At 52.9% G+C, this 16075-nt stretch overlaps 4 protein-coding genes across 4 annotated transcripts; 2 read left to right on the top strand and 2 right to left on the bottom strand.

The window, feature by feature from the left end:
• Window positions 1-172: 172 nt before the first annotated feature.
• MAA_04421 (MAP kinase kinase Ste7) lies at window positions 173-1881 on the bottom strand (the record flags this gene model as incomplete). The annotated part of the gene is made up of 4 exons (XM_007822419.1): window positions 173-724; window positions 783-1314; window positions 1390-1547; window positions 1603-1881. 4 exons carry the CDS (start codon window positions 1879-1881, stop codon window positions 173-175), a joined length of 1521 nt encoding a protein of 506 aa, XP_007820610.1.
• Window positions 1882-4331: 2450 nt separating this feature from the next.
• On the bottom strand, window positions 4332-4919 carry MAA_04422 (NUDIX hydrolase domain protein; the record flags this gene model as incomplete). Its single annotated transcript, XM_007822420.1, has 1 exon — window positions 4332-4919. One exon carries the CDS (start codon window positions 4917-4919, stop codon window positions 4332-4334), a length of 588 nt encoding a protein of 195 aa, XP_007820611.1.
• Window positions 4920-6129: 1210 nt separating this feature from the next.
• Window positions 6130-10561, top strand: MAA_04423 (Tex RuvX-like domain protein; the record flags this gene model as incomplete). The annotated part of the gene is made up of 4 exons (XM_007822421.1): window positions 6130-6321; window positions 6360-6545; window positions 6613-10234; window positions 10308-10561. 4 exons carry the CDS (start codon window positions 6130-6132, stop codon window positions 10559-10561), a joined length of 4254 nt encoding a protein of 1417 aa, XP_007820612.1.
• Window positions 10562-14453: 3892 nt separating this feature from the next.
• Window positions 14454-14962, top strand: MAA_04424 (STF2-like protein; the record flags this gene model as incomplete). Its single annotated transcript, XM_007822422.1, has 2 exons — window positions 14454-14671; window positions 14740-14962. 2 exons carry the CDS (start codon window positions 14454-14456, stop codon window positions 14960-14962), a joined length of 441 nt encoding a protein of 146 aa, XP_007820613.1.
• Between the last annotated feature and the right edge of the window lie 1113 nt (window positions 14963-16075).

Raw genomic sequence — 16075 nt, 5'->3', positions numbered from 1 at the left:
GTGTGAATAATGGTGTCATAAAATCAATGCGCCGAGTGATGCTACGCTGACTCGCAGAGTTTTGCAGCGTTCAGAGTCTTGTCATGGTGGAAGAGGGGAAACACATGATAGTTCTGCCACGTGGTTTGCTCCATGTTTTCCCTTCTGTTGCCCAGAAGACCATGGTTTCCCATTATAATCCGTAGCTAGGGCTGGGATTGGGGGGCAATCCAAACGTGGCTTGGCGGCGAGTCTCCCTGCGGAAATCATCAGGTGTCTGTCGTCGTGCCAGTGGCGGTGGCATTGGGTTTCCTGGGGGCCCTGCGCGGACTGGAAGGCTAAATGTTGCCGAGCTCGCACTCGCAGGGCCTGACAGTTCCGCATAGTGTGATGTTTGGGGCACTGAATTCGTTGTTGCCACTCTCATTCCCATCCCGGGGTGTGGTACTGAGCCAGGCGTCCTGCTGTTGCCGTTCCTGCTGGGTGAACGGCTAGGTTGATCGCGGGGTGAAATGATTCCAGCCCCGCCAATGGGGATATCACCAGAGGTGGGTGTGGGTGTCATGCGGTCTTCGTTTTGTGCAAAGTAGGTTGGGGAGTCGCTAGACCGAAGAAGATCTTGAGTGGCGGGTGATAGCTGAGGTGCGAGGTGTGATTTGCGGTTGTCTCTCTCCATGAGACCAAATGCCCACTCGCGAAGATCAACAGGAGTCCTTTTAGCAGCCTGTACAAATGGGTCGTGGTCCTGTACACATGTTAAACCCCAAAGAAAATTCGCAAGAGAGTAGATTTTGTCAACTTACATAAAGCTCCTGTGGTGTTGGCCGCTGATCAGGCTGCTTGTAGAGGCACTTTTGAATCATGTCTTCCAGAATGCTAGGGAATGCGTCACTCTTGGGCAATCGTGGCGCCGGCTCGTGCACAATCTGTTGCAGCAGATCCAGAATACCAGCTGGAGCGCAATCCTCGTCAGAAAACTGTTCGCTCGATGCGAATGGGAACTTGCCAATGGCAAGCTCCATGATGGTCAAGCCGAAACTCCACACATCCGATTTGACTGTGTACCTTTCGCCCTGAATTCTCTCCGGGGCCATGTAAGTTGAAGTGCCCACAAACGTGTCGGCAATCGAATTAATCAGTTCGCCAGAAACGCCAAAATCACACAACTTGATAGACCCTCGAGAGTTGACAAGAATGTTGGACGGCTTGATATCTCTGTGCATGATGTGGTGCTTTGAGTAGAGGTATGTCAAGCCTCCAAGGGTGGCTTCGGCAATTTTCCCAAGGACATCAACCCGAACAGGCCCGAAGACTCTCGAAACTCGATCCAGTGAGCTGTGAAGGGTATATTTGTCAGTACAATATTCAAACTTTTGCTAAGAAATCAGATTGCGCGGCTCCGCGGCTCACCCCACGTCCATATACTCCATACACATGATGACATCGTTATTGCTGTTGAGAAATGCGCCGTAAAAGTTGACAATGTAGTCAGAATGGCATCCGTGCATAATCTGAAGTTCTCGGACGATTCGCTTGCGCATTTCCTTCTTTGCCTCGACATGGATAACCTGTGCCATTGTTAGCATCGCGGCGTGGTTGCAGTGGGTTGGGGAAAGAACCGACCTTGCGAGCCATTACCGTGCCAGTGGTAAGGTGCTTGACTTTGCTAACGGTGCCTCCATTTCCGGATCCGAGCTCCTTCATTATTTCCAGATCTTGGGGCCTCAGGTCCAGCTTGTACTCGATGCCAATCTCGAGCTGCTCGTCTTTGTTATCATCTCTGCCGCCGTCAGCGCCGGACCAGCTTTCCGCAGTTGGCGGGGGTCGCGGGGCTGCGGGTGTCAGGGCAAGACCCTTGACATTCTTGCGCTTCATCGAGCGCGGCGCGAACGGATCAGCCATGGTGTTGAATGGCACTCGTCAAAGGAGCTCTAGAGCTGGTGAGCTGGTGCTGCTGTTCCGGACACTGTCGCTCTCGTGGAGCGGCGGGGAAGTAATAAGGGACTGGCAGTTGGTTTTGGTCGGTGGGACAGTCTCGAGAGGCTCAGACAAGATATGTGCTCGCTGGCATTCCCCCCTATTTGCTTCTGCGGAACAAAACAAAGGCGGGGCGTCAATGGTAGCGAGATATCGTTGCAACGTCTCGGACTGTTCGGCCGACAGACGCAAATATGACGAGAGCTGAGACCAGATTGCTGCCGACGATGGGTATGATCAAGGTTGGTATGTGAAGTGTAGTCGGGCTGAGGCAAACCTTGCTCAAGGCCGTAACAACTCGCGCCTGGCTTGCCGCTGGGGGAGGACACTGAGCAGTGAGGGGTGGCCACCACTTTGAAGTTGGATCACACACACACACACACACACCCACACGCAGCCGTAGCCTCAAGCGCCAAGTCGAGGGGTCTGAGTCGGTGCCTGGCCTGCTGGCTGCGTTGAAAGACGTGGAGGAGTGCTGGAGTGCTGGAGTGCTTGCAGGACTCGGCGCTCGGGTTGCTCGATTGGTGGGGTTCCTCTGGGTCTTGGACTCGTGGCGTCTCTTTGGGTGCTTGGGTCCCCTGGGTCCCCTGGGTCACCGGGGGCTATTGGGCGGTTGCGAAATGACTCGACCGACGTGCCTCTAAGTATGCAACTACTACGGAGTACTCCGTACCGCTACCAGGTACCCGTAGTCCGTAGGCCGCAGGTACATGCTTGACAGACAAGGCCGATATCTGATGGCCATGAAGTCTTGCGGCACGGAGTGATTTTGGCTGGCGGTGGGACTGTGATGCCATCTATTGATATGTCGTAGTGGTTTGGCACTGATGCGCTCGGGGCCCCTTTGCTCCTTTGCTCCTGCAAGTCCAGTGCAAGTCGAGCGCAAGTGCTGCGCAAGTGCAATCCAACGCACGGCAAGCGCAATGCAAGCACAAGGCGAGGTGGGGTTATCTGTGGTTTCCCATTTGTGATTTGTGAGTCGGAGGGCCCCGAAGGGCAAGTGCGACGGTGAAGGTGAGCGAGCATGAGCATGAGCATGCCGTGCGAGAGAGAGAGGGTACTTAGTGCTTCGTTAGTTACTCCCCAAGTCCCTGAGTTTCTACCGCTGACAACACGACGGAGACACCAACTCGCGAAAATGGCACTCGATTATCGAGCCCAGCCCGCAAGCCAGCGTGGCGTAAAGAGGCACAGGACCCAACTTTGGCCCTCGAGAAAGAAGGCCGTCGATTCAATGTTCGGAATCTAGAATGGTGCCCAAAGCGGCATGGTCTTTGCCGTCGTTCATCTTTTCATCCACCACGACATTGGTCTGGTTGGTACCCGACCCCCCATCATGGTCGCATTGTATCAAGTGGTTGCATGATAATCTATCAGGCATGCCGTGCTTGTTAGCCAGGCACCTCCGGCCCGGCCGCAGTTGTCTCTGCGTTTCAGACGTGGTCCAATCCGGCCTGTTTAGCACCAAAAACAACCGTCACGCATCAAAGGACCGAAACGAATATCCGTCGAACCGGACTGAACGGGACCAAGGGAACGGCGACAATCTTTGGTGCCTGTGTCCCAAGATCGCCCGCTACCCGACACGTGCGACACCAGCAAGTCTTTATCCCCTTGCAGCCTTGGATCCCCATGCACAGCCAGCGTTTGAGCACCATCAAGCAGCCATGCTCCCAAGGCTTGTTGGCAAATGCAACTGTCTTGCATGCGTCTGTCCGCGCGCTTGTCAAAAGTCAATCGCGGGCTGCAGAAACGGTCGCATCTCCAGACAAGATTGGGGGCCAACAGCCTCGCCAACCAGCAGCCCCTTTCATTGACTTGATGTGGCCGCGCGACGTTGGTGCCCGGCGTCTTGAGGGAAGGCCATGACATAGGGCGGCGTTAAGCCACTCGCCACTGCTCGTTGGGCAATTGGATCTTCACTGTCTGTGGACATGAGCTGTGTACTACACCTGCTTGGCTAGGCTTTTGAATGGCCTAACAGGTCAGCGGGTAATTTGCCGTGCCCATTGGTTGTGTTGCTGGCGTATCTAAGAGATGAGAAAGCAATAAAGGATGAAAGTACACGCCAGCTTGCTGTCCCTGGCTGTCCCTGGTTGTCCCTGGCATGTGCAGTCTCCTTGGTAAGACAACCCCGCGACGTCATCGTGTCTGGTAAAACCTCTTGATGCGCAAAATCCCTTGTTACTCGCATCTTGAGCCTGTCCTATTTTCATGATGGGGATCCTTTTCATGCTCTATCAGGAACTAATGGCGGCAGACCACCCGTCTACCAGAGAACGACTAGAGAACAAGGCACGTGGTCCTAGTAGGCATCGCCGCATTGCAACGTGAACGCAAGGGGCATCGACAAGAAATGGCGCCAAGACAGTACCTCAGGCAATCTCAACTTCTCCTCGCGCAAAGTCGTCCAATATCGTCTTCTTCTGCAACGCCATAAGTTCCATCTTACCCTTATGCCACTCACCCCTCTCAACATTCTCTTCCGTTGCCCATCCCCAGTCACAATGCTCGTTGGGATCCATCTTGATGGCCTTGTCAATGGCTTTGCGCATCTGCGCGGCATCTAAGCCATACCCTTCTCCCACATCGACTCCAAACGTAAGCTTGCGCCATATATATCTGCCTTTGACTGTCCCAGCGATATCTTGAAACTCTTGATGGTCTACTAGTCGCCGAACCCTGCGCACATGAAGACCAGTTTCTTCCCAGACTTCCCGTTCCACCGAATGCAAGATAGTCTTGTCCTTGTCGCTTTCGCATGCACCACCTGGAACTTCCCACATGAGTCCTGCAAAGTCATGTTCGGCACGTCGGATGAGAAGCACCCGGTTGCCGCTGCGTATCACGGCTCCCACGCAAACATTTTGGATGGTCGGATTATTTTGCAGGTAGTCTGCGATTGTGACGTTGTAGGTTGCCGCGTCGGCGTGGACTTGGAACGTTCCTTGCGGTTCTGCCATTTCAAGACAACGATCATCCGGTGTTTTTGGTATTTACAACGCTCGGTGAAAATGAGAGAGACGGTTCAAATTTATATTATCTATACATATGCAGTAAAGAAGATTATGTTGCTCTTTTTGCCTGCTGCCTCGGGGCTGAGAGTACCCTGTCAGCCCAAGATTGACTGAATTGGCTAACCCACCAATTATGTCCCCAGCTTCGGCTCAACCTTCACATTGCATTCAGCATGCCTAATGTAATCATTTTTTTGAGTAGCAGCTGACCAAGTTGAATCAGAGCTACTCTAGTGTCTGACCCTAGGTGACTGTGTCATCTTTAATCGTAAGGGTCACACGACGTGTGATGGGAATGGGATAAGCTACCCTAGAAAGGCCAATGCCGGCAAAAAAGAAAAAGTAGTATCACGGCTTCGAGTCCAAACAAATAGGGTAGGAATCAATTTTGGCTTTGCACCCGGAGAAAACACCGCAGACATGTCCATGCTCATTTCTTTTGCCGGAGTTGCATTTACACCCAATGCTAACAAATTGCTTTCGGATTCTGGTTACTTGAGCCAGAGGAGAAAGGCTGGTTATACTAGCGCAGTAATTCAGTCTGCTCAGTGTAGAAGGAGTTCAGTCAGATTACACCTGTATTTTGCAGTCAAGGTGCAGGACGAGTGAATCCATCCTTTGCACCACTGAATCATCCTCTTCGCACCTAGGTACTTTAGGATATGCCATGTCTTCTGAATGTTACGGGCTAGCACCAATGAAGAAGGAAATAACAGAAAGCTACTTTGCGAACAAAGGCCTGCGCTTCTCGGGTTTCTGAAATATAAATCATTGCTACAAGGACAAGGAGACTGCGCTTCTCTGTTGTTGTCGATGTTGAAGGAGGGCAGACAGAGACACAAGGACGGGCAAACGTATTACATAAGCAGAGGAGGCTGCGGAACATCTGTAATTCCTTGCATCCCTGCCATACGCGCTGAAGACCATCGCTTTGATGCGACCAAAAAATCCAAGGCACAAGAAAACGCAGTGCAGCCATTTCTGCTTCTTCGACAAGCTCCCGGGCGGCCGAGCCATTACATTCATCCTCGGGTTTGCGGCTGGCTGTCTCAGTCTTGGTGGCTCGCTTGGCTGATATTATCCATACATAGCCTTCGATCGCCGGCATTGGACGGGACGACGAGTTGCCTCGCGAAACGACAACTCAAAAGCCACGATGAGCAACAGCATGCGCGACTTGATTTCGGGGGAGGCCGAGTTGGATGATGAGGAAGATGATGAGTCTTTCGATGAGGAAACTGGGGAGGAGCGTGTCAGGCGGAATGGCGCTCATGTTGATGACTCCAGTGAAGAAGAGGACGATGATGAAGACGAAGAGGAAGCTAGGAAGGCGAGTGTTTCTGGCGCAGTCTGTATCACTGTATGCTAACCAGTACATCTGCACAGATCCGCGAGGGCTTCATTGTCGATGAAGAAGAGGAGGAAGAGGAAGAGGTCGAATCAGATGCAGAACCACGCCACGTGAAGAGAAAGCGCGAACATCGAGATCGTGAAGAGGAAGAGCGTCTTGATGAAGACGATTTAGAGCTCATTGGTGAGCAATTTGGGGAACGCCCTAAACCAGAAAGCAAGGTACGACCTGAACATGCACCGGGAGATCGTGCAGCAAGACCCAAGATAGAGGCTGACATTTATCTAGTCCAAATTTAAACGGCTTAAACGAGGCCATCGCGACGAAGACGATATTACCAACGAGCGCCGTGGTCTGGACGAAATCTTTTCCGATGAAGACGAAGATGCGACAGAGCAAAGGCCATATGGGCGGTCAAATCTACGTGCCCAGGCCGATGAGTTCGACGACTTTATCGAAGAAGATTTCCCCGAAGATGAAGACGAGCGAACGCGCCGACTGGAAGATTTAGAAGTTGCGCGACCTCGGGACCGCGGCGTAGGGGCTGTTGTCGATACTACAGGCCTTGACAAGGATGCCTTGGATGACATGGAAGCTATATTTGGCAACGGTGAAGACTACGACTGGGCACTGCAACTTGAAGATGATGAAGAGGACCGGGAGAAACAAGAACAGGGTATTGAGCTTAAGGATGTTTTTGAACCATCACAACTCAAGGAGAAGCTCCTCACCGACGAAGACAATGAAATTCGATTCACCGACGAGCCCGAGCGATTTCAACTGGAGCGCAAGGCATTCAAGAACCTTCAGCTCACCGCGGAACAATTTAAAGAGGAAGCCAAATGGATTACGAATCAGCTGTGGCCGAAGAAGGGTCTGACCCAGGAGCTCCAGACTCCCTTTGCTAAGGCTGTCGGCAAAGTTCTTGAATTCTTTATTGTTGACGAAGTCGAAGTCCCCTATGTCTTCCAGCATCGAAAAGACTATCTTCTGCATTCCAAAAAGATTCGAAAGTCGGCCCGTGATGATTTGGATGGTCCGGATTACACTATTCAATCAGATAAGCTCCTTAATCAGGACGATCTCTGGAGAATTCTGGAACTGGACATCAAGTTTAGATCATTTGTTGACAAGAGGAACTCCCTGGAAAAAACATATGAGAACCTGAAATCTCTTGACGTTGAGGATCCGATGATTGAGGAAATGATTCCAGAAGCTACAACTATGGAGGAACTACAAGACCTCCAAGATTATCTCCAGTTTCAATATGGCGCTAAGCTCAGGGATCTTGCAGTCATGGCTGGTAACCACTCTCAATCGAAGCGGCCTGGCTCAAAGTCAGCCCTACTTGATCGAGTACGCAACGGCAAGGCGTACTATTTTGTGAAAGCTTACGGTGTCTCTGCCGACCAACTGGCCAAGAATGCGCTGCGGCAAGGGAAGAAGATCACACCCGATGACGACTCGCAGTACCCCATGGACCTTGCTGATAGCTTAATCGATGACAACTTCAGCACAGGCGACCAGGTCATTTCTGCAGCGCGTCAAATGTACTCGGAGGAGCTCTTCGCCAGCCCTCGCATGCGCAAGTACTTCAGGAGCTCTTACTACCAGGCTGCCGAGCTCAGCTGTCGACGTACGGATAAGGGCCTTCGGAAGATTGATGATTCACATCCCTATTATGAAATCAAATATCTCCAGAACCAGGCAATTGCTGACCTAGTTCACCGACCGGAGCTCTTCCTCAAGATGATGCGAGCAGAAGAAGAGGGCTTAGTTGATATCAAAGTTGACATGCCACCACGATACGACTTCCGGCGACAACTGTACCAAGAGTTCGAGTCTGAGAACTTCAGTGACCGTGCCGAGCAATGGCGAGAGGAGCGAAAAAAGGTTCTCGACATGGCCTACCCCAAGCTGGAGAAGGTCATTGTAAAGAATGTCAAGGAAGTTATTCGTACTTTCTGCCAGGATGAGGTGCTCAAGATGTGCCGCCAGGAGTTTTACCGAAAGCTGGATCAGGCTCCATATAAGCCAAAGGGAATGATTCTGGGAACCACGCCTCGAGTCCTTGCTCTGTCCAATGGGATGGGTGACCCAACCCGTGAGCCAACATGCTGGACATGGGTGGAAGAAGACGGTCGAGTTCTCGAGCAGGGCAAGTTTGGTAACCTGGCGCGAGACGAAGCTCAGCGGGAAGAGTTTGCTGCCCTGGTTCGACGGCGCCGCCCAGATGTTATTGCTGTCAGTGGTTGGAGTGCCGAAACAAGCAAACTGGTTCGAGACATAGAAGCTCTTGTGAGCGATAAGGATCTCCGGGGAGCAGAGTTCGATGATCCGGAGACCAATGATTATAGAACAGAGCCTCTCGAGGTGGTCGTTGTGGATGACGAGGTGGCCCGACTGTACAAGGACAGCCCGCGTGCGGTGGCTGAGCATCCGTCTCTGAACCCAGTGACGAGATATTGCATTGGCTTGGCGCGATACATGCAGAATCCGATGAAGGAGTATGCCGCTCTCGGCAAAGATGTATCATCGCTTTCATTCCACCCTTGCCAGCATCTGTTACCGCAGGATAAGCTGGCAAAATACCTTGACTCCGCCATGGTTGATACTGTCAATATGGTCGGTGTTAACATTAACGATGCAATGACTGACACATACACGGCAAATCTACTGCCTTATATTGCAGGCTTGGGACCCCGAAAGGCTACTAGCGTCATCAAGGCGATTAATGCCAATGGAGGCTCTGTAAACACACGAGATGAGCTAGTTGGTGACCCCGACAGCGGCAAGTTGCCTGTTGTTGGACCTCGTGTCTGGAACAACTGTGCCAGCTTCCTATATATTGAATTCGATTCAACCAACGAGATAACTGATCCCCTGGACAACACGCGAGTTCATCCTGAGGATTATGAACTTGGTCGCAAGATGGCTGCAGACGCCTTGGAGTTGGATGAGGAAGACGTCAAGGCCGAAACGGACGAAAACGGACCCGGCGCAATTGTTCGGAAACTGTTCAAACAAGATGAGCAAGAACGAGTCAACGAACTTGTCCTGGATGAGTACGCTGATCAGCTGCTGACCAACTTCAACCAACGAAAGCGGGCGACGCTCGAGGCCATTAGCGCAGAACTTCAAGCCCCGTATGAAGAACTGCGACGCAGCTTTGCGCCTCTGAACCAGTCCGAGATCTTCACCATGTTTACCGGCGAGACAAAGTCATCGCTGTGCGAGGGAATGATTGTGCCTGTCAATGTCCGCATGGTGCGGGACGACTTTGCCATTGTCAAGCTCGACTGCGGCATTGAGGGCAGGGTTGAAGCACATGAAGTGACGAGTCGCGCTTCGGTCAAGGAGGTCCTGAGCACGGGCCAGACTGCCCAGGCCAAGATCCTCGAGCTGAACTATAAAGACTTTATGGCGAAGCTGTCCATGCGAGAAGATGCGTTGCGCGTGCCGTTTAAGCGGCCCATTAATTATGGCCGTGACGGCTGGGACTACAACCTGGAAGCAACCGACAAGGAGGAGCTTCGCGAAAAGGATCAGAGCACTGGAAGGACACAGCGGGTGGTCAAGCACCCCAACTTCAAACCCTTCAACTCAATACAAGCAGAGGAGTACCTTGGCTCACAGCCTCCCGGCGAGGTGATTATTCGTCCCTCGTCCAAGGGCAACGACCACTTGGCTATTACATGGAAGGTGGCGGACAACGTCTACCAGCACATTGATGTGCTGGAGATGCAAAAGGACACCGAGTTCTCCGTCGGCAAGCTCCTCCGCATCGGAGGCAAGTACACGTACAGCGATCTGGACGAGTTAATTGTCGACCACGTCAAAGCCATGGCTCGAAAGGTAGAGGAGCTCATGCGCCACGACAAGTACCAGAGCAGGTCGCGGTCGGAGACGGGTAAGTACATTTCAAACTACATACAGATACTTTAAAAAAAAGATGAGGCAGATTCACTGACCAACGCCAACAGAGAAATGGCTGACTACATATATCGACGCCAACCCCAACCGGTCCGCGTACGCCTTCTGCATTGACCAGAAGCACCCGGGATACTTTTGGCTCTGCTTCAAGGCCAGTCGCACAGCGAGGGTGATTGGCCTCCCGGTTCGTGCGATTCCACAGGGATACGAATTGAAAGGGTACCAGTATCCGGATATGCGTGCGCTGTGCAACGGCTTCAAGCTACGATACCAGAATGAGTTTTCAACCATGGGAAACCGGTGATGCGTCGGCATCCTTTTCAAGTCGTTGCTGGTGGAGGAAGCGTTGGGGATGGCGGCTAATTGGATGCTGCTTGTCATGGTAGGGCGGCTCTGCGAGGGCCCGGGGAAATGGGACGGGATGTGGAATTTCGCTTGTAATACTGTATAACTTGGTGCCATGTTTCATCGTAGCCGCCGTGCCGGCGGAACGGAATAGCGAAGGAATAGATTTGAACATGAGAGGAGATGAGGCCTTGTCCGTGCGTGAACGTGGCATCTTGATATCCCGCTGCGCTGGGGATTGCTGCGCCGCTACGTGGGTGTTGCGTCTGGTGGGCTTTTGGAGCGCGGTTGAGAATCTACTTGGATGGTATGTTGCAGGCCGTGTAGTGTTATGTGGAAGCTTGGGGTTTGGGGGTGATGTTTGCCCCGGACGGCTGGCGTTTTATGCAGTCGAGTATATATATGGCTGGCTGGCATCGGGTGCATCTGCCCATGTGAAAGGGGTTGTTATAACGCGGTGTGCAGAGGTGGCAAGCATTACTGGTGGCCGAGCTCAGACTACTGTTTGCACATCTCTACGCAGCGAAACTGCACGACACGTTCCTGTTCATCTACGCTTCATGATGAGTGTAGATGCCCTGTAAGCGCTTGAACACGAAAAAGGAGCACTGCTGCCTGATGATTCAGACCGAATCTTCACGGGACAAAGTGGCTGGACTACAATGTGTTGGTGTACTAGGTGGGTTGGATGCTGCTATTGACACTGCTGCCCATTTCTATGGTGAGGTTTACGCGGGACGAGCAGGCCTGTTTTACATGCTGAGAAGCGTGATGCCTTACTAGACGTGGATAAGCGCCGCTAATAATCTGCCTGGCCTGTAGAAATAAATGGGTGACTTGTTGAGGAACTGGACGCAAACGGTATTGGGGGTATTTGAATGGTGTGTCGGGCTAGTCTTTCGGTAATCGCTGTGGTTTATATTATCTTGGCATGACTGGCAATCCGCGAGCCTGAAATGACGTGTGTGAAGGCATTGATCCGGTGGAGATGCAAACGGGGGCATCATTAGATACCGCGGTCTTGGATGACGTCCCGAAAGACACGATGGCCATTTGAAGGGACAGGTCGGACATGAGTTGCTCGAAAGGACGACAGTTGGAGTCGAAACGAAATGAATACGTGTCAAACCATGGCTTCTCACTCCAGCCTCGTTGGCACAGCTTGCTAGATGATGATTCAGCAGAGCTCTGACGTCGTTTGGCTCGCGGGTCCTGGTCCGACTGGTGGCCCGAGTGAAGTGATCATGTGGTCCGCCTCGCAGCTGGACAGAAGCTGGCAAGCTGGTTGCAGGGACCAGTTGACCCATGCTGCGGGTCTCAGACAAGCTTGGGCGGATCCCAGGGCAGCTCCAGGCACTGTCATGACATCCAGGGGTCCGAAAGCTCGCCATGGTTCGACGACATGGTGACAAGGACGGCCAGGAGCACCGGTGAGTCACCGCTCGCTGAAGACCCTTTGTTCTCCCCAGGCACTACGGTTGGACGCTGGGCGCAGGCAAGTCCGGCAAAGTCACGAGGCTCAAGGCTCCAGGCTCCAGGCCGCGAACCCGCCTCTTCCGAAGTCGAGATGCATCGACGCCGGCGACATCGGACGCCGGGGGTTTCTGGACGGATATGGCTTCACAACTCAATTCATCAGCTAGGGGTTCGAAAGGTCCGATATCGTGTGTTTGCACCGAGTTCTGCACATGTTGCCAGGCTGTCTCCCCGGTAGACGGAGGGTGTCTTGGACGTGTTCCAGTCCCGGCTCCGCCGCTCTACGCCATGATGGCGATGCGATGGCGAATGTGGTGGCGAGGGGGCTCAACAAAAATAAGTCCAGGTTGCTGCGGCCTCGCACTCTGGCGAACTGCCCCCGACCAAATCGGACGCGAGAAGACGATGGGCGTACCTCGGACACCTTGACGGCGGACACCACCACGAAACGACGGCAAATGCATAACATGCGCAGGAATGCTTATCCGAACTCCGGCTTAGCGCCAAGTCAAGCGCCACCGAAGGCCCTTTGGCGCTGTGAGTGGCTAGACTTGGTGAAGTAGGTACTTTACCCAGCCAGAGGGGCAACGTGTACCTAGTTGTCTAGGAAATGTGCAGTCAACTTGGGCAAAACGAGCCCGATAAATAGCTGACATGGACCAGACACCAGAGTACTTGGCACGAAGCGGGATGGGAACTAGCAATTAATGTAGCTTGAGCCCCCAAGGAGACAAAGCGGCCAGGGCAGTCATGTCGATCAGTCCATCAGTCGACGCTTGCGTACCCCATACTTTTTGTTACCCCGCAGTCAAGCATGCGCCAGGTGGATATGCCGAGTACCGGCTACACGAAGCGTCGGGCGTTAGTTTGATGTCTCGTGTGGCCCATCAACCGTTCAATTATCATCCCCCTGGAGCAGTGGCATTTGTAGTCGGTTTCTTGTTGTTTCGCTTGTCTTCTGTACCGTGTACCCCGTACGTGCTCGTGCAAGGCGATTCGGCGCAAGCAGAGGAGGTCCGCAGCTGAGATGCCGTCGTGATTGCGTGCGTTTGCATGCAGGGGGATGCTCGATTGAGGTGCTGCCGCAAACAGAGCTGCATGTCCCGTCAACGCAACGTGGCCCAATTGATAGTGATACTCTGAGAGCAGGCAATTGGACAATTGAGCAATTGAGCATTGCGGCAATGGCAAGCTTCCCCTTATGACGTGCCACCGAGCTCGTCAATAATGGACGGGACATGGACGAGGGACCATGGCGAACCTGGGAGCTCCAGCTGGCCCAGCCGGCCCAGCAGCTGGCGTGCGGTCACGCGATGGCCTGCTCCATTGCAGCTTAGTGACATGCTCATGTGCCCCACTTCTCTCGGTTTTGTCTCCTGGCTCCTGCCCCCGGCCACGACTTGTCCGTCACCGTTCACATCGACCTTGGCCTGGGCTGCGTCCTCACCGTGGGGAGCAGGCACGAATGTAATCCCTCGTCGCAAACAGGACACATGCCAAAAGCACAAGGCCACATCTGCTACTTGGTCCTTGTCGGTTGCAATAGCTAATATCCTGTACCAAGATTGAAGCGTCAAGTGGCCAGTTTACCGTGCCAGTGCCAGGGCAGCGTCTCTGTGAACCTAGGTAGGTACTTTGGCAATGGGCATGGACCCGAGTGGACAATGGCATCATGGCAGGAGCAACCGCACCACCATCGTGGCAACTGCATCGCCCCAACCAAAACGGGCCTTGCATCCACCCTCCAGGTGTGCAACAAGTATTGAGACCCCCGTATCAGCGCCGAGTCGGCCTAGACTGACGTGGGAATGTATACTGTCCATACACTCTCTGTGCACTCGTACTTTGCCGTTGACTGTTGACGGGCACAACTGCTCTTCTGCCGTCATCTCTCTCATGACTCCCCATGAGCACTGATTGGTCCCCGCCTGCCCTCGCGTGACTTTGTGATATAATAGTACAGCTTCCCTCGCCTCTCCCATTCCAGGAAGCTTCTTCATCTCTTCAATCTACTCTGTACCATTCCCATCATCCCATCTTCACTTTTCATCAAAGCGAACCAACTCTGAACGACTTTACGTTTGCGACACTCTCCATCCCTCCAACAACTCTTAACGGCCATTTAAATCTATTTGACACATCTCTCCTCTCCTTCCCTCTCAGCACCTTCATCACATCATCGCATCATTATCAAGGATTCTCTCATCAGGACCTTCTCTTGATTCATCCCACCAAGCAGATATTCACTGCTTGTCTTGACCACACGTTGATACCGTTGATTTTAACACACCAATCAGCAAGAGTGAGTACCTGATCGCCCACGAGTCCAAAACGCAAACACGGTCCTAGTAGCATGTGTTGAGCACCTCGGCCGGATGCCCATATGCGACTCAAGACTCCTGAAGTCGAGACAAGGCACTAACAAATTTGCGGCAGTGACTCGCACCGTCAAGGCCAACGACCGTGACCACAAGGGCCTCGCCGAAGGCACCGCAGTTATCCTAGACCAAATGCCACGCTACACCGGCAAGGCTGGCTTCACTGATGCCGACCCCAAGAAGGTCAAGAAGAACGGCTGCGGCAGAGGAAACTGGTAGGTTGACTGATGTCTTTATCCGGCCATGTCTTGAGCAACCTGGCTAACATACAACTCAACTATAGGGGCACCTTTACCGACGATGTCATGGGCCAAGATTTCTCCTTTAACAACGCTCGGCGTCGCTCCAACAGCAGCTCTGCCTCTCATCATCTCAACGACTTCAAAACCAAGTTTGAAGTGATTGACACGGAGCCCGTTTTCGAAGAGTCTGTCCACGGACCTGTCAGTGAGGAGGACGATGTCTCCAAGACTGACTCATCTGAGAGCGGCCGGTCCGCTTCTTAAATGAGTACATCTCATGTCGGCCAGTCAGGACCCAGATAGTCATTCGTCCTACTTTTACGAATTGGGGTGCCCGAAACACTTTTTGCAAAGTCGCTATTTCAACACCACGAAATGAAATGAAACCATATAATTATACGAAACATTTGCTTTTTACATATGAAACCGGAAACTGGAGTTTGGTGGAGGAAGAGGTATGTAACAGGATCGGAGTTTGACAAAGGGAGACCCCTCTTCTTGTGGCTATTTGGGACCTTGACGAGCAGCTAAACTGCTGCTCTTGACATCTGCCCGGTGGGCGAAGGATGCATTGTATTATCTATCATATGACGTCTAATGACGCTGGCCAGAATTCTGAGAATGAAAACAGATTCCGCCCTGTATATCAACACTGTGTTCAAGTGAAGCTGTTCCAATGCCGTGACCATTCATGAAATGTGACACCCTATCTACCAGATGCTGGCAGACCTCACTTTTTGCCATCATGCTGTCCATCGGGATAAGGCAATGACACATGTACAAGACCAAGTTGGACGGCACCGACATCCAGTCTCCCATCACCCCCAGACCCGAATCTATAATCCAAGCGAAACAAACGGACGCAAGGCCACGCGTAACTGTCAAAACGACGGCTCCTGCGATTGGAGAGGACCCCGCTCGGCGCCACGGTTCACACACTTGCGCGAGGTCACTCAAGTCAGTTCGATGCCCGCCAAACTGCCGATCTGGTCTGGTATGACAAACATGGGGGCCAGAGGGGGCCGACTATCATGTACGTGCGTGCTCCCCTTGGCAGCCTGTTCCCCCCCAAAAAGTGCTCATCTCGGCCGTTTGTTTTTGCTTTTTTACTTGATTGTGCGACGGGCCGGGTTTCCCAGTCGCCCGATCATGCAGCCCGCAGCGCAAACGTCCGTGGCCATTGGCGGGAGGGGGGTCGGTTTGTCGGGCTCTGCCAAACGAGCAAAACTGGCCGTTGCAACGCCCCCGATCAAAGCAAGTGCAGAGTTCCGGCCCCATAACGCCAACGGTTTGCCCCCTTCGGCCCCGGTTCGTGTGTGGTGTCGATCAAAAGTCCAGAGCTGCTTGACTGTCGAATCTCGAGCCAGGCTCGTTGCA

The sequence above is a fragment of the Metarhizium robertsii genome (assembly GCF_000187425.2).
Source record: "Metarhizium robertsii ARSEF 23 chromosome Unknown MAA_Scf_5, whole genome shotgun sequence".
Classification (NCBI taxonomy): domain Eukaryota; kingdom Fungi; phylum Ascomycota; class Sordariomycetes; order Hypocreales; family Clavicipitaceae; genus Metarhizium; species Metarhizium robertsii.
This window is presented reverse-complemented; position numbering and strand designations above follow the sequence as displayed.